Source organism: Lithobates pipiens, unplaced genomic scaffold, assembly GCF_037356315.1.
Source record: "Lithobates pipiens isolate NorthernLeopardFrog02 unplaced genomic scaffold, aLitPip1_a1.2 Scaffold_19, whole genome shotgun sequence".
Lineage (NCBI taxonomy): Eukaryota > Metazoa > Chordata > Amphibia > Anura > Ranidae > Lithobates > Lithobates pipiens.
The window spans coordinates 591,449,874-591,476,188 of NW_027507764.1; the positions used below are offsets into that span (position 1 = coordinate 591,449,874).

The following is a 26,315-nucleotide window of genomic DNA, read 5'->3' on the forward strand; positions in this document are numbered from 1 at the left end:
AAATAGAATGAGGCATACAAAGAAAAGAACACAGTACCTACAGTGAAATATGGTGGAGGTTCAATGATGTTTGAGGGTGGTTTTCTGCCTCTGGCACTGGGTGCCTTGAATTTGTGCAAGGCATCATGAAATCTGAGGATTACCAAAGGATTTTGGGTCGCACTGTAGAGCCCAGTGTCAGAAAGCTGGGTTTGCGTTCGAGATCTTGGGTCTTCCAGCAGGACAATGACCCCAAACATACGTCATAAAGCACCCAGAAATGGATGGCAACAAAGAGCTGGAGAGTTCTAAAGTGGCCAGCAATGAGTCCAGATCTAAATCCCATTGAACACCTGTGGAGAGATCTTAAAATTGCTGTTGGGAAAAAGTGCCCTTCCAATAAGAGAGACCTGGCGCAGTTTGCAGAGGAAAAGTGGTCCAAAATTCCGGGTGAGAGGTGTAAGAAGTTTATTGATGGTTATAGGAAGTGACTGATTTCAGTTATTTTTTCCAAAGGGTGTGCAACCAAATATTAAGTTAAGGGTGCCAAGAATTTTGACCAGCCCATTTTTGTTTTGTTCCAATACACACAAAGGGAATAAACACGTGTATAGCAAAACATGTGTTACTGCAATACTTTTCTGTGAGAAATACTTGATTTTCTGGACAAATGTCTGGGGTGCCAACAATTTCGGCCATGACTGTACGCTCGCTTGATTAATACCTGGCTAGGTATTGGTGATGGTGTAGTTCATGAAACTATAGCAAAAATACTTTCAAAATTTTCTCGGCCAGACTGTATTTGTCAGCACGTGGATATGATTTTGCTGAGTAATCAGAATATCGATGAACTGGCTCTTTTGTCTGAGATGTTTATGAAAGAGCGAACAAAAGTCCTTGATGGCTTAACTCCAATGAAAAAATGCATATAAAAGCAAAGGACAAGGCCTTTAAAAAATACAAGGTTGAGGGATCATCATCAGCATTCAGACTTTATAAAGAATGCAACAAGAAATGTAAGGGAACAATAAGGACGGCTAAGAGAGAACATGAAAGACACATAGCAGAGGAGAGCAAAAAAATCCCAAGAAATTCTTTAAGTATGTAAACAGTAAAAAAGGGAGGACAGACCATATTGGCCCCAAAAAGAATGAGGAAGGACATCTGGTTACAAAGAATGGGAAGATAACGAAGGTATTGAATTTATTCTTCTCCTCAGTCTTCACAAGGGAATCGAGGAGCTTTAGTAACCAAAACTGCAGTGTTTATCCCCATGATACATCACAGGAAGCACCACCATGGTTAATAGAGGACAGAATTAAAATTAGACTTGGGAAACTTAACATTAATAAATCACCGGGACCAGGTGGCTTGCACCCGAGGGTACTTGGGGAACTCAGTCAAGTCATTGTCAGACCATTGTTCCTAATTTTTACTGACAGTCTACTGACTGGAATGGTACCAGCTGATTGGAGAAAAGCCAATGTAGCACCAATATTTAAAAAGGGCCCAAAATACATCCCTGGGAATTATAGACCAGTTAGCCTAACATCAATAGTATGTAAACTCTTGGAAAGGATGATAAAGGACTATATAGAAGATTTTAGTAATGAGAACAGTATCATTAGCAGTAATCAGCATTGATTCATGAAGAATCGTTATTGCCAAACCAATCTATTAACCTTCTACAAGGAGATGAGTTGACATCTAGATAAAGGAAGGCCTGGATATTGCAAAAGCATTTGACACAGTTCCCCATAAATGTTTACTGTGCAAAATAAGGCCCATTGGCTTGGACCATAGGTTGAGTACATGGATTGAAAACTGTCTACAAGGGCGAGTTCAGAGGGTGGTGATAAATGGGGAGTACTCAGAATGGTCAGGGGTGGGTATTGGGGTAGGGTTTGGTGCAGGGACCAATCCTGTTTAATTTGTTTATAAATGACCTGGAGGATGGGGTAAACAGTTCAATCTCTGTATTTGCGGATGATACTAAGCTAAGCAGGGCAATAACTTCTCCGCAGGATGTAGAAACCTTGCAAAAAAATCTGAACAAATTAATGGGGTGGGCAACTACATGGCAAATGAGGTTCAATGTAGAAAAATGTAAAATAATGCATTGGGGTGGCAAAAATATGAATGCAATCTATACACTGGGGGGGAGAACCTCTGGGGGAATCTAGGATGGAAAAGGACCTGGGGGTCCTAGTAGATGATAGGCTCAGCAATGGCATGCAATGCCAAGTTGCTGCTAACAAAGCAAACAGAATATTGGCATGCATTAAAAAGGGGATCAACTCCAGAGATTTTTTTTTTTTTTCTTGCCATCTCAGTCCGTTACTTTATAGTCGCGGAGCCTAATCAACTTAATGTTCATATCTCCGCTTACTCCTTTTGACATCATTGTGGCAATTCTTTCTTTTCTTTTCATTTCATTTAATAACCTATCTTCTTTATTTATCCATTTTACATTTAAACATATATGTATACATTACATGAAATTACTTATACTCCTTTTCTTTCATTAATTTCCCTAACCTCCCCCCCTCTCCAAAACCCTTGGGCAGAAGAGGAACAAAAAAAAATAAAAATTTTATTGAGTGGGGAGGTCTGCCCCCCTCGCTTCCCACTCAACGTCCTCCCCCTCTCTGTCCCCCTATCCCTCGATTATTTCACGACAGTCCCCTCTCTCCAAGAATGCAAGCCATTGTTGCCACTCCCCGTGGCCCTCTTCCTCTATATCTTGTAATTTATATAACGATTCCTCCATTATCCTCGTTTGCTCCACCCTCTTTACCCATTCCGCTATCTTTGGGATTTGTATGGTTTTCCAGTAACGAGGAATCAGCACTTTAGCAGCATTCAGGAGATAGGGGACTATCGTGTTTCTATATTGCGTTACTCCAAGTTCGGTGTCATGGAAAAGGCATGTCCAGGGGTTTTTTATAAGTTTCTTTCATGTCACCATGTTTATGATTTCAACAATTTTGTCCCAGAACGGTGTTATTTTGGGACATTCCCACCAAATATGCAAGAGGGAGCCCTCTTCCGAACACTCCCTCCAACACAATGCCTGCTGTGCCCCTGTAAACTTCTGCATCCTTTGGGGGGTCATATACCATCTTGATAGCAATTTATAGGACATCTCTATCATGCGAACTTCTCTTGATACTGAGTGTGTCAATTTAAATATTTTTATCCTGTGTTCATCATTCCTTAGTGAGCCTAAATCTTCTTCCCATTTCCCTAAAAATCTTGGAAATTCTGAATCCGCTTCCTGTCTTAATATTTTATACATTTTTGATACTTTTCTAACTAAACACTTTTTATCCTTCAGTAAATTCTCCAGAGGTCTCAGATGCTCTAATCCCCGTAATGGATGTGGAAGACTTTGGGTAAAGTGCAAAATTTGAGCGTGCCTCCATTTATCTAACGGTTTATGTCCCCACTCTTGTGTAAGTTCCCTATATGTGAATATCCTATTCCCCTTAATAACTTCTCCTAATTTTATTTCCTCTTTACTTGCCCATCTACTGAAATACAACCGCTCCTCTTTTCCTGGTAAAAAATAATCTGTGTCCAAAAGTGACATTAATGGTGAATTATACGTCCAGTTATGTGCCCTATTAATTTTATCCCATACTCTTAATGTGTGTCTCGTTAAGGTACTTGTGTTTGCTCCTAAGTTCCGCTGATCAGCTGGTATCCATATAATTTTTTCCAAAGGTGCCCCACTCAGTCTAGTTTCCAGGTCTACCCAACCCTTTTCCTTCTGATTATATAGCCAATCTGCTACTCTGGCTATTATTATTGCCTCATAATATTTCTTGATTTCTGGTAATGCTACTCCCCCCCCTCTCTTTTCCCTTTACCAAAACTTTGTATGGTATACGCGAGCGTTTCAGAGGCCATATAAAGGCCATCATCAATGTTTTTAATTTCCTAAAGAAACACATTGGGACTGGAACAGAAATCATTTGAAATGTATAATTTATAATTGGGAGTATAGTCATTTTTATTACATTTACTCTGCCCATCCAAGATACTGCTTTATACCTCATATTTTCATTGTACTTTTGATTTTATTAAGGAGAGGGATATAGTTTGCCTCGTACAGCCCCTGTCTTTGTGCCGTTAATTTAGTCCCTAAGTAGGTCAATTCTCCCTTACACCATTTAAACGGTAAACTTGTTGCTAGGATACTCTGTTCTTCCTCGGATAGATTCAAGTTTAAGATCTCTGTCTTCATGAGATTTATCTTAAAATTTGATAATTTTCCGTAGTGATCTAGTTCTTTCAGGACCGGGGGGATCGATGTTCTTGGGTTAGCTATATATAATAGTACGTCATCTGCAAATGCAGATAGTTTATACTCTATCCCTCCAACCCGGATACCTTGGATATCCTGGTTCCTACGTATTGCTACCAATAGGGGTTCGAGGCTCAAGACGAACAGCAGCGGTGAGAGAGGGCATCCCTGTCTCGTCCCGTTGAACAACTCAAGGGGACGAGACAGGGATCCATTAACTCTTATTCTAGCAGTTGGCTGGGTGTATAGCGCCTTGATCCATTTCATCATTCTTTCCCCTACCCCCTTATAACTTAGGGTCTCATACATAAACTCCCAGTCTAGTCTGTCAAAGGCCTTTTCGGTATCGACTGACATAAGGACTGTTGGGGTCTTCTCTTTACTTGCCTCTTGGATCGGAATGATGGATTTCACCGCGTTGCCCCTTACCAGAGATAACTCCAGAGATAAAACGATAATTCTTCTGCTCTACAAGACTCTGGTCCAGCCGCACCTGGAGTATGCTGTCCAGTTCTGGGCACCAGCCCTCAGGAAGGATGTACTGGAAATAGAACGAGTACAAAGAAGAGTAAAGCCCTACTTCACATGCAAATTAGTCAAGGAAAGAGACAATTGTTGCAAGAAACAGATAGAGATATCACTGCAATCCCAACTCCAACAACTCATAAGGCATTGCATACATTTTTGCATAAAATAAATCATTGCAAAGAATTTGTACACTGTTTTGCAGAAAAAGTTAATCCACTATATAATCTTTTGAGGAATAAAAGGTAATATAGTTGACCAATAGGGTCCAAATTAGAAAAATGCCTTTGAAGTGTTGAAAAAAGATTTGCAGAATGATACAGCATTAAGTGAAATAGAGGTTTGTTTTGAAGCATCATTTGTTGTGAAAACTCATGTATCTGAGAATGCCATCTTAGTAACTTTGTCTCAATCATAAAAAGGTAAGGAGAAAACAATTGCTTATTTCTCCAGAGTTTTTTCATTTTTGGAAAAAAAAATTGATTCAGGTGTAAAGCAACTGCTAAATGTTTACTATGCAATTAAAGCTACAGAGAGCATAGTAAAATCAAACAAAATCATTGTACATACACCCGACTACTCACTAAAAGGTATTTTTGAAAAAGATAGTTTTAAAGAATGTCGGAAAACATTTCCTCTATGGTTCAAAGCTTTATCATCCAAACACATTCAGATAGATGTAAAAGGAAGACATCTTCAGGAATGTACACCAGCACATGTTTATATAGCTGTATCTGAGAAGTCTTTACCTCAGGTTTCCAGCATGAGAACAGAGAAAGACATTGAACCAGTATTTGTTACTACAGAAGAGTCTAACACTAGAATAAGAGCTTCAACACAGAATACAGGTACACATATTTCTAATGTTTTAGAGATAAGAACAAAGGCATAGTCCATTCTCAACTCTGGGGTGATACAAAACCTTTCTTTGTTTGTGAAAACAAGGATTTGTATCATGACCAAAAGGAGGTGTTGCGTCCTGTCATACCTAAACTTCACAGTACATATGTTTTATAGTTTAGGCCATCTTAGACAAGATAAGGACATTGTCATACAGAAGTTCTCTTTGAAGGAAAATATAAGATAGTATTATTTGACATATAGTTTAACAAATTCACAAAGCTATTGTTGAAAAGAAAGGAGAAAAAAAGTACAAGAACGAATGTAGATATTTTATGCCTAATTAATGATACTGCATCTCTTTTACAGAAATGGCATCTAAAATTAAATAAATATGGAGGATAACAAGCTCATATGAAGAGCAAAGAGAATATCAGGAAATTCAATGTTAAAGAAGGAATCCTCTCGGGAAGAATATTGGACAAAAGATTTATACTTCATATTTTGTGTTTATGTTTTATCTTATTCAACAAGGTTTTACTAACCTAACAGAACTTGAAGAAGAAATTTTAAAGACATTTCATGGATAAACTTTATCTCTCTACTATAGATAAATAATTTAGGACTGAAACATTTGTCCATATATAAATTTTTTGATTATCCAATTATTCTGATATTAACCACCTCAATACAGTGCACTTACACCCCCTTCCTGACCAGACCAATTTTCAGCTTTCAGCGCTCTCACAGTTTGAATGACAATTACTCAGTCATCCAACACTGTATCCATATGAAACTTACGTCCTTTTTTCCACACAAATAGAGCTTTCTTTTAGTGGTATTTAATCACTAGTGTTTTTTTTTTTTTTTTGCGCTATAAATAAAATAAAACGTACATTTTGTGAAAAAAAAATGCCTTTTTCTTTGTTTCTGTCATAAATTTTTGCTAATCAGTAATTTTTCTTCATAAATTTTGGCCAAAATTTATACTGCTACCTATCTTTGGTAAAAATAACCCACATTAGTGTATATTATTTGGTCTTTGTGAAAGTTATAGAGTCTACAAACTATGGTGCCAATCACTGAAAATTGATCACATCTGATCAGGCCTTCAGTACATCAGGTGTACCTCATTTCTTGAGACACTAACAAGTCAGGAAAATACAAATACCCCCCCAAATGACCCCTTTTTACAAAGTAGACATTCCAAGGTATTAAGTAAGTAGCATGGTGAGTTTTTTTAAGTTGTCATTTTTCCCACAATTCTTTGCAAAATGAAGATTTTTTTTATTATTATTTTTTTTTACAAAATTGTCATATTATCAGGTTATTTCTCACACACAGCATATGCATACAACAAATTACACCCCAAAATACATTCTGCTACTCTTCCCGAGTACGGCGATACCACATGTGTGAGACTTTTACACAGCCTGGCCACATACAGAGCACCAACATTGATGTAGTACCTTCAGACGTTCTACGAGCAAAAATGACGCATCTCATTTCTCAACCACCTATTACACTTTTGAAGACCCTGGAGTACCAGGACAATGAAATTTCCCATAAAATGACCCCATTTTGGAAAGCAAACACCCCAACCTATAATCTGTGAGGCATAATGAGTCTTTTGAATGGTTCATTTTTTTCCAGACGTTTTTGAAATATGTGGAAAAAAATTAAAACGCATTTTTTTTTACACAAAATTGTCAATTTATAAGATATTTCTAACACATAGCATGTATATAGCAAAAATTACACCCCAAAATACATTCTGCTACTCCTCCCGAGTATGGCGATACCACATGTGTAGGACTTTTACACAGCCTGGCCACATAGAGAGGCCGAACATTGAAGTAGTACGTTCAGGCATTCTAGGAGCATAAATGACACATCTCATTTCATTCCTACCTATCACACTTTTGAAGGTCCTGGACCACCAGGACAGTGCAATTACCCACAAAATGACCCCATTTTGGAAAGCAAACACCCCAACGTATATTCTATGAGACATGGGCTGCAAATAGGTACTCGGGTACTCTGATGGCCTGGTGACAAGTACTCGGGTACTCTGATGGCCTGGTGACAGGTACTCGGGTACTCTGATGGCCTGGTGACAGGTACTCGGGTACACTGATGGCCTGGTGACTGGTATTTGGGAACTCTGAAGGGCGGTGACAGGTACTCATATGGACTGTGACAGGTACTCAGGTACTCAGATGAACTGTGACAGGTACTCGGGTACTCAGATGAACTGTGACAGGTACTCGGGTACTCAGATGGACTGGGACAGGTACTCGGGTACTCAGATGGACTGGGACAGGTACTCGGGTACTCATATGGGCTGGGACAGGTTTTAGGGTACTCGGATGAACCGTGACAGGTACTCGGGTACTTTGATAGGCTGTGACAGCTACTCGGGTACTCGGATGAACCGTGACAGGTACTTGGGTACTTTGATGGGCTGTGACAGGTACTCGGGTACTCTGATAGACCGTGACAGATACTCGGGTACCATGATGGACTGTGACAGGTACTTGGGTACCCTGATGGACTGTGACAGGTACTCGGGTACCCTGATGGGCGGTGACAGGTACTCGGGTACTCTGATGGGCTGTGACAGGTACTCAGGTACTCTGATGGGCCGTGACAGGTACTCGGGTACTCTGATGTGCCATGACAGGAACTCGGGTACTCTGATGTGCCGTGACAGGTACTCGGGTACTCTGATGGGCTGGGACAGGTACTCAGGTACTCTGATGGGCTGGGACAGGTACTCGGGTACTCAGATGAACTGTGACAGGTACTCGGGTACTCAGATGGGCTGGGACAGGTACTCGGGTACTCAGATGAACTGTGACAGGTACTCGGGTACTCAGATGGGCTGGGACAGGTACTCGGGTACTCAGATGGGCTGGGACAGGTACTCGGGTACTCTGATGGGCTGTGACAGGTACTCAAATACTCTGATGGACTGTGACAGGTACTCTGATGGACTGTGATTGACAGGTACTATGAGGGGTGGTGACAGGTCCTCTTTATTGGGGTGGGGGGGCAATCAGTGTGCTTGATGTGTACTGTAGGCGGTAACGAGATGTTACCGCAATTTCCTCCTCACACACGATCGGTGTGTGAAGAGGAGAACCCGGTAACATCTCGTTACTGCGGTTTGTTTACATTTTAGTGATCGGCTGTGAAATGATCACAGCCGATCACGTGGGTAAACAGCCGGCCAATGGCTGTTTACCAGCGTCAGTGACGAGCAGTGTTCCCAGGGAACACGCCGCCACCGACGCGCACGATCGCGCGCATGCGCCGTGCACAGTCGGGGTGTGACCATCTGTGATCGGCCGTGACTTCATCACGGCCGATCACGTGGTAAACAGCCATAACCAATGGCTGTTCACCCCCTTCGGTGGCGAGCGGTGTCTACGCGACACGCCGCCACCGAAGAAACAGGGATGCGCGCGCACGATCGTGCGCATTCCCTGTTTAAACGGGAGGCCGTCATATGACGGCCTCCCGTCACAATAGCTGCGCCGCCTGGCCATCATTTGACAGCCGGCGGTCAGCAACTAGTTAATGTTCATGTTAAATTAGGATTAAGTTAGGATTAAGTTAGGATTATCATTATTATTTTACCTTATTCATATATTGAATAATTTTTAGTTTACAACTGCACAATCATTCTAGTTAATAGAACATCTTTTGTTCATAACTTAAGAAACATATCACTCTTGAAAGAACAATGGAACATTATGACAAGTATTAGAGTGTAAAGTATATTTCCAAAGAGCTAAAATATAATTTGAGCACAAATATGGAAATATATTATTGCATCCTTTACTTATATTATTATTATTATTATTATTATTAATAATAATAATAGTTATTGTTATTAATATTATTATTATTATTAATAATAAAAATAATTATTGATATTAGTTATCTTTATGTCATACATTTTTAAAATCTATACCATTATTTTAAGATTTTGAATAGATAGATCTAAGAGGAGTTAATAGTAAAGTGAAAAATGTTCAGAAGGAGAGCTATTTCTAGCTGCTTCAATTTTAAGGAATATTGTGTCCGATCATTTGATACAAGGATGTGTATATATGACGTGAATGATATTTTGAATGTATTAATAATAATTTAATACGATTAATCATAATTCAGGGGGGTTGTTATAATATTATTCCAAATTCATAATTTCGCATATATGGTTGTTATATTATATTCATGGAAAGCTTACAAAACATATTTGGTTTTATGATTAGTCATAATAAATATAGTATGTGTGAATGACCTTGATCAATTGATTTGATATGAGTCTTCATCTAAAGCTGAGTATTGCTAGGAGTTTCTGGTGTATGAGAATGACATATAAGGTATCTTAGCATAGAATAGGGATGAGCTTCGTGTTCGAGTCAAAGCCATGTTCATCTCGAACATCGCCTGTTCGACTGTTCGGCGAATTCCAAACATTATGGGCCAAATTCGAGTGGCGCGCCACTGCCCATAATTCACTGCGGCATTGCTGGCTGATGATTGGCCAAGCATGCACTATGCCCCGCATGCTTGGCCAATCACAGCGCCATCTGTACAGCGAGCTGTAATTGGCCAAAGCCAGTGGCCCCACACTATATAAGGCCTTGCGTAGTGTATTGCGTCGGTGGAGAGAGAGATAGACGGAAAGACAGTGTCTTTGAATTTCATTTGAAGCTCTTGCAATTACAGTCGGTTTATTGTGCCACCTGCACAGTGTACACCTAAAGCTACCCCAATTGCTGGTGTTCTGCTGGTCCTATACTACAGGCAGCTGTAGTAATTACAGTGGGTGTATTGTGCCACCTGCACAGTGTACATCTAAAGCTACCTCAATTGCTGGTGTTCTGCTGGTCCTATACCACAGGCAGCTGTAGCAAATACAGTTGGTGTATTGTGCTACCTGCACAGTGTACACCTAAAGTTACCCCAATTGCTGGTGTTCTTCTGATCCTATACCACAGGCAGCTGCTGCAGCAATTACAGTTGGTGTATTGTGCCACCTGCACAGTGTACACCTAAAGCTACCCCAATTTCTGGTGTTCTGCTGGTCCTATACTACAGGCAGCTGTAGTAATTACAGTGGGTGTATTGTGCCACCTGCACAGTGTACACCTAAAGCTAACCCAATTGCTGGTGTTCTGCTGGTCCTATACCACAGGCAGCTGTTGCGGTAATTACAGTCGGTGTATTGTACCACCTGCACAGTGTACACCTAAAGCTACCCTAATTGCTGATGTTCTGCTGGTCCTATACCACAGGCAGCTGTAGCAATTACAGCTGGTGCATTGTGCCACCTGCACAGTGTACACCTAAAGCTACCCCAATCGCTGGTGTTCTGCTGATCCTATCCGCAAGCAGCTGTAGCAATTAGAGTCAGTGTATTGTGCCATCTGCACAGTGTGCACCTAAAGCTACCCCAATTGCTGGTGTTCTGCTGATCCTATACCACAGGCAGCTGTAGCAATTACAGTAGGTGTATTGTGCCACCTGCACAGTGTACAGCTAAAGCTACCCAATTTCTGGTGTTCTGTTGGTCCTATACCACAAGCAGCTGTAGCAATTACAGTTGGTGTATTGTGCCACCTGCACAGTGTACAGCTAAAGCTACCCCAATTGCTGGTGTTCTGCTGATCCTATACCACAGGCAGCTGCTGCAGCAATTAGAGTCGGTGTATTGTGCCATCTGCACAGTGTGCACCGAAAGCTACCCCAATTTCTGGTGTTCTGCTGATCCTATACCACAGGCAGTTGCAGTAATTACAGTGGGTGTACTATGTCATCTGCACAGTGTACACCTGAAGCTACCCCAATTGCTGGTGTTCTGCTGGTCCTTTACTACAGGCAGCTGTAGTAATTACAGTGGGTGTATTGTGCCACCTGCACAGTGTACACCTAAAGCTACCCCAAGTGCTGGTGTTCTGCTGGTCCTATACCACAGGCAGCTGTAGCAAATACAGTTGGTGTATTGTGCTACCTGCACAGTGTACACCTAAAGTTACCCCAATTGCTGGTGTTCTTCTGATCCTATACCACAGGCAGCTGCTGCAGCAATTAGAGTGGGTGTATTGTGCCACCTGCACAGTGTACACCTAAAGCTACCCCAATTGCTGGTGTTCTGCTGGTCTTACACCACAGCCCGATGTAGCAATTACAGTTGGTGTATTGTGCCACCTGCACAGTGTACACCTAAAGTTACCCCAATTGCTGGTGCTCTTCTGCTCCTATACCACAGGGAGCTGCTGCAGCAATTACAGTTGGTGTATTGTGCCACCTGCATAGTGTACACCTAAAGCTACCCCAATTGCTGGTGTTCTGCTGGTCCTATACCACAGGCAGCTGTAGTAATTACAGTGGGTGTATTGTGCCCCCTGTACAGTGTACACCTAAAGCTACCCCAATTGCTATTGTTCTGCTGGTCCTATACCACAGGCAGCTGCTGCAGCAATTACAGTTGGTGTATTGTGCCACCTGCACAGTGTACACCTAAAGCTACCCTAATTGCTGGTGTTCTGCTGGTCCTATACCACAGGCAGCTGTAGCAATTAAAGCCGATGCATTGTGCCACCTGCACAGTGTACACCTAAAGCTACCCCAATTGCTGGTGTTCTGCTGATCCTATCCGCAAGCAGCTGTATCAATTAGAGTCAGTGTATTGTGCCATCTGCACAGTGTGCACCTAAAGCTACCCCAATTGCTGGTGTTCTGCTGATCCTATACCGCAGGCAGCTGCAGTAATTACAGTTGGTGTACTGTGTACTCTGCACAGTGTGCACTTAAAGTTACCCCAATTAAGTTACCCCAATTGCTGGTGTTCTGCTGATCCTATACCATAGGCAGCTGTAGCAATTACAGTAGGTGTATTGTGCCACCTGCACAGTGTACAGCTAAAGCTACCACAATTGCTGGTGTACTGCTGATCCTATAACACAGGCAGCTTTAACAATTTCAGTCGGTGTATTGTGCCACCTGCACAGTGTACAGCTAAAGCTACCCCAATTGCTGGTATTCTTCTGATCCTATACCACAGGCAGCTGCTGCAGCAATTAGAGTCAGTGTATTGTGCCATCTGCACAGTGTACACCTAAAGCTACCCCAATTGCTAGTGTTCTGCTGACCCCATCCGCAGGCAGCTGTAGCAATTACAGTCGGTGTACTATGTCATCTGCACTGTGTGCACCTAAAGCTACCCCAATTGCTGGTGTTCTGCTGAACCTATACCACAGGCAGGCAGCTGTAGCAATTACAGTCGCAGCTGCAGTAATTACAGTTGATGTATTGTGTCATCTGCACAGTGTGCACTTAAAGCTGCCCCAATTGCTGGTGTTCTGCTGATCCTATACCACAGGCAGCTGCTGCAGCAATTAGAGTGGGTGTATTGTGCCACCTGCACAGTGTACACCTAAAGCTACCTCAATTGCTGGTGTTCTGCTGGTCTTACACCACAGCCCGATGTAGCAATTACAGTCGGTGTATTGTGCCACCTGCACAGTGTACACCTAAAGTTACCCCAATTGCTGGTGCTCTTCTGCTCCTATACCACAGGCAGCTGCTGCAGCAATTACAGTTGGTGTATTGTGCCACCTGCATAGTGTACACCTAAAGCTACCCCAATTGCTGGTGTTCTGCTGGTCCTATACCACAGGCAGCTGTAGTAATTACAGTGGGTGTATTGTGCCCCCTGTACAGTGTACACCTAAAGCTACCCCAATTGCTATTGTTCTGCTGGTCCTATACCACAGGCAGCTGCTGCAGCAATTACAGTTGGTGTATTGTGCCACCTGCACAGTGTACACCTAAAGCTACCCTAATTGCTGGTGTTCTGCTGGTCCTATACCACAGGCAGCTGTAGCAATTAAAGCCGATGCATTGTGCCACCTGCACAGTGTACACCTAAAGCTACCCCAATTGCTGGTGTTCTGCTGATCCTATCCGCAAGCAGCTGTATCAATTAGAGTCAGTGTATTGTGCCATCTGCACAGTGTGCACCTAAAGCTACCCCAATTGCTGGTGTTCTGCTGATCCTATACCGCAGGCAGCTGCAGTAAGTACAGTTGGTGTACTGTGTACTCTGCACAGTGTGCACTTAAAGTTACCCCAATTAAGTTACCCCAATTGCTGGTGTTCTGCTGATCCTATACCATAGGCAGCTGTAGCAATTACAGTAGGTGTATTGTGCCACCTGCACAGTGTACAGCTAAAGCTACCACAATTGCTGGTGTACTGCTGATCCTATAACACAGGCAGCTTTAACAATTTCAGTCGGTGTATTGTGCCACCTGCACAGTGTACAGCTAAAGCTACCCCAATTGCTGGTATTCTTCTGATCCTATACCACAGGCAGCTGCTGCAGCAATTAGAGTCAGTGTATTGTGCCATCTGCACAGTGTACACCTAAAGCTACCCCAATTGCTAGTGTTCTGCTGACCCCATCCGCAGGCAGCTGTAGCAATTACAGTCGGTGTACTATGTCATCTGCACTGTGTGCACCTAAAGCTACCCCAATTGCTGGTGTTCTGCTGAACCTATACCACAGGCAGGCAGCTGTAGCAATTACAGTCGCAGCTGCAGTAATTACAGTTGATGTATTGTGTCATCTGCACAGTGTGCACTTAAAGCTGCCCCAATTGCTGGTGTTCTGCTGATCCTATACCATAGGTAGGCAGCTACAGTAATTACAGTTGATGTATTGTGTCATCTGCACAGTGTGTACTTAAAGCTACCCCAATTGCTGGTGTTCTGCTGATCCTATACCACAGGTAGGCAGCAGCAGTAATTACAGTCAGTGTATTGTGTCATCTGCACAGTGTGCACCTAAAGCTACCCCAATTGCTGGTGTTCTGCTGATCCTACAGTTGATGTATTGTGTCATCTGCACAGTGTGCACTTAAAGCTACCCCAATTGCTGGTGTTCTGCTGATCTTATACCACAGGTCGGCAGCAGCAGTAATTACAGTCAGTGTATTGTGTCATCTGCACAGTGTGCACCTAAAGCTACCCCAATTGCTGGTGTTCTCATAGTAAGAATACTACAGGCAGGCAGTTGATTCTGCTAGCTGCAGTATAATCAGTATATACGTCACAGCTTTGTGTAGCTACATCTCCCTGCAGACCATTAGTATGTCTGGAAGGCCAACAAGAAGAGGCAGACAGTCATGAGCCAATAAAAGAGGGCTAGCAGGCTCTGTGTCTAGAGGCAACAGTGCTGGTCGTGGACACGGTGCATCCTCATCATCATGTGGCCATGGGACACGCTTGTCCTTATTTTCGGCAGCTGGACGTGTTGAGCCGCAACATTCCGAAGACTTGGTAGAATGGATGACCAAGCCATCCTCATCCTCCTCATCCTCTCTCACCCAGGCTCAGGGTATTGGCAAAGCAGCTGCCAATGTGGCCTCTTCCCTTGTCTCAATGGCGTCAGTCACTCATTCCCAAGCCCCACCATGTCCTCCTGAGGTGTCCCCCAAACTGTTGGAGCACAGTGTTGGGTACATGCTCCAGGAGGATGCCCAGCATTTTGAAGGCTCTGATGATGATACCCAGCTAGAGGAAGGCAGTAACGTGAGACCAGAGAGAGGGAATGCCCAAGTAGGACAGCAATCTGGCAGTCATGTTCCCCCAGCTGCAGCATACTGACAAGTTTGCTCCAGTGATGAGGAGAGAGGGGATGATGAGGTCACTGACTCCACATGGGTGCCTGATAGGAGAGAGGAGGAGGAGGCACATCTCCAATCAGGCAGGATGCCCTCCAGGGGCCAGCTTAAGGGCAGCACACCGACTGCATCACACCGCAGAGCTCCGCCTGTGCAGAGCACTGTCTCTGCGGGTTATTTCAAAAGTTGTTTGGTGTGGGCCTTTTTTGAGGCGAGTGCATCAGATCGCACCGCTGCTATTTGCAACATATGTCTCAAGCGTATCTCACGTGGCCAAAACATCATTGGGCACCACATGCTTGACCAGACATATGTTGGCCTGCCATGCAGTTCTTTGCCAAGCACACCTAAAAGACCCACACCAAAGAACAAAGCGGACCTCTCCTTGCTCCTCATCTGCTGGGATCTCCAATCCCACTATACCTTCAATCACTTCTGAAACCTGCACTGAGAGGAATGAAGGTGTAGAATTAGGTGTGTCACAGCCAAGTACTTGCGGGCAATCTGCTATCGGTACCTCGATGTCTGATTGTATCAGGCAAATTTCCCTGCCCCAGCTGCTGCACCGCCAGAATAAGTTCACTCCCAGCCATCCACATGCCCAGCTTGGCTAAATTGCTAGCACTTCAACTGCTGCCTTTTCAGTTGGTAGACTCTGCCCCCTTCCGTTTGTGCAATGTGCGGTTCTGAAGTGGCAGGTTCCCAAACGCCACTTTTTCTCACGGAAGGCGATTACGGCTCTCTACTGGCATGTGGAAGGCCTCCCTGGACATGGCGGTCAGCGGTAAGGTGCATATTACCGCTGACTCATGGTCCAGCAGGCATGGACAGGGACGTTACTTATCTTTCACGGTGCATTGGGTGACTCTTCTGGCAGCTGGGAAGGATGCAGGACAAGGTGCAGTAGTGTTGGAGGTTGTTTCACCACCACGCCTCCAAAATGCTACTACTGGTGATTGTGATACACCTCTCTCCTCCACCCCCTCCTCTTCTTCTTCCTCCATGGCCTCTTCCTGTGCTTTGTCCTCGGAACCAGTGGTGCTCCGTAGGCATTCAAGGGGCTACGCAAGTACACAGGCAAAAAGATGCCGTGCTTGCGCTGGTGTGCTTGGGAGACAGGAGACACACTGGGGCAGAGATTCTGTCAGCTCTGCAGAGGCAGGCTGAGAGGTGGTTGATGCCACGCCAGCTTAAGCCAGGAATGGTGGTTTGCGACAATGGCACCAACCTCCTCTCCGCCCTCCGACAGGGACAACTGACCCATGTGCCCTGTCTGGCTCACGTCTTTAACTTGGTGGTGCAGCGGTTCTTGGGCAGGTACCCGGGCTTACAGGATGTCCTGAGACAGGCCAGGAAAGTCTGTGTGCATTTACGCCAGTCATATAATGCCAGTGCTCGGCTGGCTGACCTCCAAGAGGAATTGAACCTGCCCAAGAACCACCTTAGTCTGTGACATGCCCACCAGGTGGAACTCAACATTGGCCAGGCTGCAGCAGCTGCACATGCAGCAGAGGGCCTTAATAGGTACCTGTGCGATTACGGCACCAGGACAGGGTCAGGGGAGCTTGTTTTTTTCCCCCATGCCAGTGGGCCATGATCAAGGATGCATTCACTGTCCTGCCACCATTTGAGGAGGCCACGAGAATGGTGAGCAGTGACAGTGCATGCATCAGTGACACTGTCCCTCTTGTCCACCTGTTGTGGAATAATGGACAGGTCACTTGAGGCAGAACAGAGGCCTCTCAAGGCCCCTTTATCCAGACAGTGTTCCTGCTGGCCCGCCGATCACACAGGAAGAGGACGAGGAGGAGGAAGATTGTGTCAGCATGGAGGTGGAGCCTGGCACTCAGCAACAGCAGCAGTCTTTTAGGTATGATTTACAGTCCCAAGAAACCCGTGAACTTGTACGTGGCTGGGAGGAGGTGGCTGCAGATCATGTCGTCCTCAGGGCCCACTAATAGGCCAGGTTTTATTTATTACCTTGGGAAGATGCAGACTAGAATACTGCAATCACTGAGCAGCAAATGATATCACCTGTGATGTATCTCAGTTATCTTGCAAAGCTGGACTGTTAGTGGGCCCTGAGGACAGGGTTGATGACCACTGACCCAGAGGACTCTGGACCGAATGCCTCAGCTAACCTATGCTGCATGGCCTCCCCGATCCTGCAAAGCCTGCGGAAGGATCCTCGTATTCATCAGATCAAGGAGGGGGATCATTAAAATAGGCACGTATCTATGTAGCCTATGTATAAATATAACTGCTAGTTAAAACCCAAGTAAGGGAAAAAGAAAACCCAGTGCAAAAAATTGCTAAGTTAGTAGCTAACAATACACATGTGAAAAGAAACAATATTGCATAACAGAATGGATAGGCCTTGGAAACCAGAAGTGGGATCGAGAGGGTATGAGTGAGCATGTTCCCAGAGCTGGGAGAAGGAATAGGACAATATAAAGGATGTAGAACCATGGTAAGGTAATTCCAAATTTTTATGGTTGGCTTAAGACCAGACCACTTTTTGCGATTCGGCACTGCGTCACTTTAACTTACAATTGCACGGTCGTGCGACAATGTACCCAAACAATTTACGTCTTTTCTTTCCCACAAATAGAGCTTTCTTTTGGTGGTATTTGATCACCCCTGCGGATTTTATTTTTTGCGCTTTAAACAAAAATAGAGTGACAATTTTGAAAAAAACACATTATTTTTTACTTTCTGTTATAATAAATATCCCCCAAAAATATATCCCAAAAATTCTTTTTCCTCAGTTTAGGCCGATACGTATTCTACATATTTTTGGTAAAAAAAATCGCAATAAGCGATTATTGATTGGTTTGCGCAAAAGTTATAACGTTTACAAAATAGGGAATAGTTTTATGGCATTTTTATTAATAATTTTTTTTTAATATTATTTTATTATTATTATTTAATAACTTTTTTTTTTACTAGTAATGGAGGCGATTTATGGGACCATTGTCATTTATACAGCAATCAGTGCTATACAAATGCAGTGTAAATGACACTGGCAGTGAAGGGGTTAACCAGGGGGTGGCAGTGTAGGGGTTAAGTGTTCCTATGGGCGTGTTACTAACTGTGGGGGGCTGGGCTTTGTTTTAGTGAACACTGATCTCTGCTCCAATCACATGGAGCAGAGATCAGTGTCACTTGTTGCTAGGCAGAACGGGGGGATGCTGTTTACAACGGCATCTCCTCGTTCAGCCGCCCCGTGAGACGATCGAGGGAATCCCCGCGGCGATCGAGTCCACGGGAACCGCGACCGGACTCACGGGGGTCGTGACCGGCATGCGAGCACGCCGGCGGCGGCGCGCACGCGATGGCAGGGCGGCATTTAAAAATGGACGTACCTGTACGCCAATATGCCTGCTTGTGCCATTCTGCCGACGTACATCGGCTCGTGCCGGTCGGGAAGTGGTTAAGCATCAAAAAATCACTGCTGATTTAAAAATGATTTTATCCCCAGACCCCCATATCCTTTGTATGCCCAATTACTTGCATGTAAGCCTTCAAAATGGGCACTTGATTTTTCCAGTTTGGGTCCCATAGACTTCAATGAGGTTCGTTATATGGTTCCAAACTTTTGCGGTGTTCGAAAGTTCTGGCGTGAACTGGTGGTTTCTTCCCATGTCTACTCATAGGCACCAGGTCCCTGACTGGGCTGCAGGCTGTGACAGACTTCCAACTCTCATCCCTGATGTAACTTCTCTTCACAGGGGAGTCACCAGCCTTAGACTCGATCAGATGTTTCCCGGCCCACTCTGACCTTCCGGTGTTCCCTGGTTGTATCATGCAGAGGCTTGCCTCTCCGTCCCCTCGATCATCCCAAGGGCCAATCCGCTGCATTGCTCCAGCCTGACACTGGTGTTCACTAGTATCTGCTACTGCACATTAGGCTACCAGGTCAGCGCTGGGTACACGCTTGCACCTTCCGCCATCTTGATCCTCTCTAACTCTCTTGCTGTAAGCAGAGCACACTGGGTCTCCTCCGGGGTGTGGTTCCACAACCAAACTTCAAGGCTGGCTGCGCCCGCAGTTCTGCTGAGCAGGCCTTTTTCCACACACTCTGCTGTAACCTCTTGTTAACTGTACTGAAGTTTGCTGGCACAGTGATGATGATGATGATGATGATACACACACTGGAAGTTGCAGAACTTGTCCAAACATGCCGCTCAGCGCCAATTGGGCCCGAGCAACTGGAGGTTGCAGATGGCAGCAAGCATTTACTATGGTTGCCATGAGTAACATCAAAAAAATCCATATAAAAATTCCCATGAAAAATCTTTTCTATGCAAAAAATTCCTATAAATAAAAAATCGCATTACGTAAAATGCAATTAGCGATCCGAAACAAAGAAATTTATGTCAAACTCTACATTTAGACCCATAGGCACTGCCACCTTAGTTTCATATAACCAGTATGATTCTCGACGGCTAAGTTGTCGGATAAAATTACCCCCCCTCCTGTGTTTCTTATCTCTCTTAACACCCCAAAATTTGAGGTGTCTGGGGTCACTATTGTGAAACAATTTAAAATGCTTAGAACCGTTACGGGTTATGAGTCCTTTTTTAATATTAACACATTCGTCCAATTCTGACTTGTAACGATCTGGAAGTTCTACCTACGTATTGCAAGCCACACTCACATTCCAACATATATACGACTCCTGTGGTTGCACAAGTGATAAACTCTTTGATTTTATAAGTCTTGTTGGTGGCAGCTGTCACAAAATCCTTTCTTTTCTTCATATTACCTCTGGCCTGCCTACAGGCTGGACATCGCCCCACACGCATAGAAGCCAGTCAGAAAGGAAAAGAGCCTATTCTCTACTTGAGTAGGGGGGGCCAATTAACCCTGGTGCTAATCTGTCCCTAAACGTGGGTGCCTTCCTGTAGATGGACTGAGGCCTTTCGGGGAGGACTGGACCCAAAATCCTGTCCTGCTTTAAAGAGGAAGTAAACCCTGATGAGTTTACTTCCTCTTTCATTCCCTGCAAAGGTAAAGTATAATGGACTACTATGCATCGCATCGCATCGCATAGTAGCCCATTATGTGTCACTTACCTGACACAGGAGCCAGCGAAGTAACCGCTGTCCCCTGTAGTCGGGCGCATCCATCTTCTCAGTGGGTCTCGCTGCTCCGCCGCTGTCATTCGGCGAAGCCGCGATGACGTCATTCCCGCGCATGCGCACGGGAGCCGCCACTTGCGGCATATCGCTGTTGACCGTGGCGCGCTCAGTGTGCCTGATCACCACTGTCTACGGCGCATGCGTCGTAAACAGCGGTGCCTGTCTTTCAGCAAATATCTCCTGAACCGTGTAGGTTTAGGAGATATTTCTTGGACCTACAGTTAAGCCTTAATCTAGGTTTACCTGTAGGTCAAAGTTGGTTGTAAGGGTTTACAACCACTTTAATATAGGTCAATGCTTCTGGATGATTTTTTTAAACTTTTTATATTGGATGTTGTAGACCAGAACCATCTTCATATTAGTAGAAGTATTTTCATTCTTACGTGATATGTTGGAAACCAAAATCTTTCTTTCCATTTCCACCTCCTTCTCAAGGCCAAATCTATCATACACTTTCTTTCTTTCATAGTTAGTAAGTTGAATAAAGACACCAGTCCAACCTGAGTGAATGTCTACAATTGTCCCTATCCCTGTACATTGCACACTCACATCAGTCCCTACCCTCAAGGAGCCCACAATCCAAGTGTCCCCATTCATATACTAGGGCCAATTTTGGACAGAAGCCAACTAACCTACCTGCATGTCTTTGCATTGTGGGAGGAAACCAGAGTACCTGGAAGAAACCCACGCAGGTACAGGGAGAACATGCAAACTCCAGGCAGGTAGTGTTGTGGTTGGGATTTGAACCAGCAACCCTTCTTACTGCTAGGTAAGAGTGCTAACCACTACACCGCTATGCTGCCCTGGAATCATGTTGACAGAGACTGGGAAATGAAATTTTCCCCTGAGGTGCAGTTCCATCGTAGACGCATAAACTGCCCTCTGGGTATGTTACACAGCCATTTGGTATGAGGACAACTCCCCAATGGAATGAAAGAATTCTGGTCCGTTGTCATCATACCAAATGGCTGTGTAACATACCCAGAGGGCAGTTTATTCATCTATGACAGAACTGCACCTCAGAGAAAAATTTTATTACCCAGTCTCAGGTTCTGTCAACTCGATTCCAGGAGACTAAAAAAGATCTGATATTAATGGAATTTTTATTGTTACGTAAACAGAGGAAAGTGAAATCCTTAAGCCCCATACACACTATCAGATTGTCTGCTGAGTTTTTCCTTCAGATTTACCAAAACCATATAATATGAGGTCAAACCTTAGGAGTTTCAATGTGTATGCAATCAAGCAGGCCCTTCTACTACATGGTTTTGGTAAATCTGAAGGAAAAACTCAGCAGACAATCTGATAGTGTGTATGGAGCAGACAATCTGATAGTGTGTACGGGGCTTCAGAGAGCCAGATTCATGAGCTAAAGAATTTAATAGAGCCACATAAAGATACTGATGAATTTCTTAAATTATCTACTGAATTAAAAAATAGATCAGTCAAATGGGATCGTGATACACAGAATAAGAAAAATACATTTTTTTTAAGGGACTTTGAAAATTTTGATAAAAGGAGCATCTACAAATGAGCTCAGTTGATCCAGTCATGATCCCCAATCAGCCAGTATTGTCCAATCCAGGGGATTTCAATACACCATTACCTACCCCCATAGGAAATGTTACATACACTTATGATGAAGTAGGTACACCACCAGGAGAAGACATTATCATGTGGTCCATAATAAAAGAGGTAAAAATCAAAGGCGGAGAGGTAAGAGGGGGGGGGGCTCACACCCATCCCCACATAGACACTATAAGTATAACACTCCCCTTCATGATTATGATGACCCTAGGGAGGGTTCCTCTTTTCAGAATAATTACCAACATGCACCAGATTTCCAAGATTCTTATACTGATCGGGGGAGATTTCCCCCTCAGTATGCTAATCAGGTTCCCACCAATAACCGATTCTCCCCATTACAATATCAAGGTCCCCAAAGGGGGAGGGGATTTTCAGCAGTGCCATATTAAGAGCATTATAGGCCCCCGGGCAATACAGTGCGCCCGGGCCCTGTCTACAAAATCACGCACGAGAATAAAAATGCAAATTATCAATTAGGCTATATTTATTGGTACTTCCATCATTGGGATTGAGACAAGATGTTAGTTTTGGAAGTTTGCACATTTTCTCTCTCTCCTCTTCTGTGCTCCACTCAAATCATTACGTTTCATTTCTGCTCTAAAGGTTATTTTCACCAACAATAATAAAGTTTCTTTTTCCTCACCTTTCTTACACTTCCTCGAACTAGTGGCAACTCTAAGATTGAAATATAAGGGGGACACATAAGATATTACAGTCAAAACTTGAGCGGGGGGGGGGGCGGGCACTAATAACCTTCACCACTAAATCATACAACAAAAAAAAACAAATAAATATATATTAATGTATACACTCCGGTGCTGCTGGTGCTGACTGGTGGGTATTAATGCTGGCGTGGGTACTGCTGGTGCTGCCTGATGGGTATTAATGCTGGCGTGGGTACTGCTGGTGCTGGTGGGTATCAATGCTGGCGTGTGTACTGCTGCCTGGCTCCTCTGAGACGTGGAAGTGTGACAGGAAGCATGTGGCTGCAGTAGAGAGCAGAGCCGATGCTTCCTGTGTCTGTCACAGGCGGAGTGCATTTCATATCACTCCGCTTGTGAAGAGCCAGAAAGACACAGAAAGAAAACATTGGCTCCATTCTTCACAGTGACAGCTGTCTCACACTGCACACTGTCCGCCGCTGAGTCGCTGTCTGATTTCGGGACGGATCGCGCGGATCTGTCTCTGTGAGTGAGCCGCAGCAAACTTTGTGACATCTGAATGATGCTTGGCTGGGGTCGCTGGGCAGGTGGTGGGCCCCCCAGGCAAGGAGGCCCACGGGCAATTGCCCAGAGTGCCCATGCGAAAAGACAGCCCTGATTTTCGGGAACACCCGAGAGGAATGGGCATGCCTCCCAACCTGGGGGGATGGCAGGTGAGCCTCCCCCCACCACAATGCAGCATCAACGGCAATGGCCAGCAACAAAAAAGAAAACTCAGAGAGGAAGGAGAGAGGGCAGGAGAATTCAAAAGAACAAAACCCCTATAGGCAGAGGAATATATAATCTTAGTGGGAAGCCACTAACCGACGATGAAAATCGGGTATTAGATAGAGGTTTAAAGTTTTCCCCCACACGTAACTTAAACAAATTGCAAATGTATATTAGTATACAGAAGCATATTAGGGGCCTCAATATTAAGAAATACTTTATTTCAAACCCCTCTAGTTCATCAGTTAGGATTTCTCAAACATCTGAAGGTATACATTCGAACCTCCGTAATGGGTCAATTTTTAATCCTCCAAATGTAGATACTAAAAACATGGTGGCTAAGGACCTTGAAAAACTGGTAGTCCGAAAAGCTAATGACCCCTTTTATATCAAAAGGGGCATTGAGCTATTGGAAACCAAAAAGGACCTGGTAATCTGACCAGCGGATAAGGGAGGAGGATTGGTCGTTCTAAGTAAAGCATACTATAGGAAAGAGATGGAAAATGTACTCGGGGATAATAATACGTATAGTATATTATCTAAGGACCCAATGTTTCAATTTAAAGAGGAGTTGCATGTCCTGATCGAAAAGGGTAAACAAGTAGGGGTGCTCAATAAAAAGGAGGCTCTATTTTTAGACCCCCTGTGAAGTAATCTATGCAATAATATACAATCTATTATAGCCTATATAACTATTGGATACATGTATTAAACTGCCTATCCCTATAAATTAGCTAGTCTATAAGAGTCTGATAAGCACAATGATATAATAAACACACCTGCTTAGTGAACAATGTTACATTTATTTCCCAAGAAAATAGGAATATACTAAACAGCAGAATTAGTAAACTAACTTAAACATATTAAAATATTACAATATTATAAAGCTTACTGTAGCACTGACCCCCATAGGGGCTGCTGGTTTTATTGGGCTTACCGTTACCTTCTTGACCTCTTCTCTGTCTAGGGGTTCCCCGTGGTAGATGGCCCCAAGAAATGTGGAAACTGACACTGAATCTTCTTTTGGGTTATTTATTTGAAGTAGAAACAGAATCTCTCAGTTTAGGGTAGAGGGTTAGGAGAAAGCTCAGATACCTTGAACTGCAAAAATGGAAAGTCACTTATAGAAGAAATCCAGAGAATAACCGATTCCACAACCCCCGGATAGATCTCCTCTCACTAGACCTAGCAGCCGGTAGGGTGTTAGGTAAAGTAAAGTCTCTGCCACAGACTTGGATGTAGAATACTTGAGCACAGTCTCTGCCACAGACTTGGATGTAGAATACTTGAGCGAAGTCTCTGCCACAGACTTGGTTGTAACTGAGGGACATAAATAAAATTTAAAAAACTATCATATGGTACCAGTATCTCTCAGCCAGTCCGGCGATACCATATGAGTGTAGATTCATGAAGTGTCCTTCAACTGAGCCTCCAGACTCCTTCAGAGAAGCCAGCCTTGCACACAGCCTTCTCCTGAAGAGTCCTCCCCTGGATACTCTTCCAGTTTCTGGGCCTCTCCTTAGATGAGATGACACCGGACCACCTTTGAATCATTAGGCCCCGATATCCATTCAGGCCTGTCCCTGCAGTTGCTTCACCCCGGGGCAGCCAGCCCCAAGACTTGAAAATGCATGGATCCACACCCCAGGCCAGGAGGGCCATGGGGGCTGGTCAGGAGGACCAGAACCAAACAGACAAAAATTATCCTCTGGCACGGAAAAACCCCAAAGCATGTGATGTCAGTACCTTAAATACCACCTCCCAGAATTCACAGCAGGAGAACACTCCCCTGGGCTGGTTCCGAAAGAAACGTGGCATTCAGTACAACCAGCCATGATCCAAAGGGGAAGAGAGAGAAAGCCAGAGCCAATATGGCTCCAGCAAAGGCCAGTATTGAAAGGGAGAGAGCTCTTTGTTTGAAACTGCCCTTTTACAAACCTCAGTCACACCTCATCTAACCCCCCCCCCCCCCCAACATTGCCAGACCCATTCGGTCTTGGACGAATCAGAGTGTTCACAGGGCAGTCTTCCTCAGAAGATTATATTACTGTCTTGCCGTAATTGGCCTCTGGGGGCAGTGTTTGTCCATGAATCATCTCTATTAGCACTGGGCCTTCTTAGCTAGCCTTTATTCTCATTGTAGCCTGTAATCAGACATATCACAGCAGGTGGGCTTGAGCCAAGCCATTGTTATTCTGATATGCTACAAAGCTTTGATGTGTTTCATGCAAACTTAGGCCACCTGGCTGTATCAACCAGGAAATGAAATACCAGAAGTATGATATGAAACCATGTTGCTATCCAACATGTGCCGCTTTGCACCTAAAGGGCACATACCACCCTTCTTCAGACACGGCTCCTATGGAACAGTTCATAACTGTCTTAACGTGTTAGGTTTTCCAACAGGTCCTTAAGAAACAGCTCCTATGGAACAATCCATAATGGTCTTAATGGGTTGTGCTTCCCAACATGTGCTGCTTTGCCACTGAGTGGCACACCACCATCATTCTTCAGTGACAGCTTCCATGTGTTTTGCAGATCCCCGATAATTTACTTTTGCCCAAGATGCATAAGGATACCGTTAATTCACCAGGTAAACCCATTGTCAATGGTATTGAATCAGTCTCATCTATACTGGGTCAATACATTGACATTTTTCTCCAACCTATTCCTAAAAGATACGAAACATATCATTCAGATTCTTGAGAGCCTTAAAGCCAAGAAGCAAGTTCCTAATCACAGCAGATGTGAGTTCACTGTATACTATTATTAGTCATGAAGATGCTTTATCGTTGATCAG

General features: G+C 44.0%; 1 protein-coding gene across 1 annotated transcript in view; it reads right to left on the bottom strand.

The window, feature by feature from the left end:
- The window catches only part of LOC143998134 (uncharacterized), a 56,344-nt gene extending 36,227 nt beyond the window's left edge, over positions 1 to 20,117 (bottom strand). The window contains exon 1 of the mRNA XM_077493876.1: positions 20,015 to 20,117. Within this exon, the coding sequence (XP_077350002.1) occupies positions 20,015 to 20,117 (103 nt within the window). The remainder of the gene's footprint in view (positions 1 to 20,014) is intronic.
- Positions 20,118 to 26,315: the final 6,198 nt, after the last annotated feature.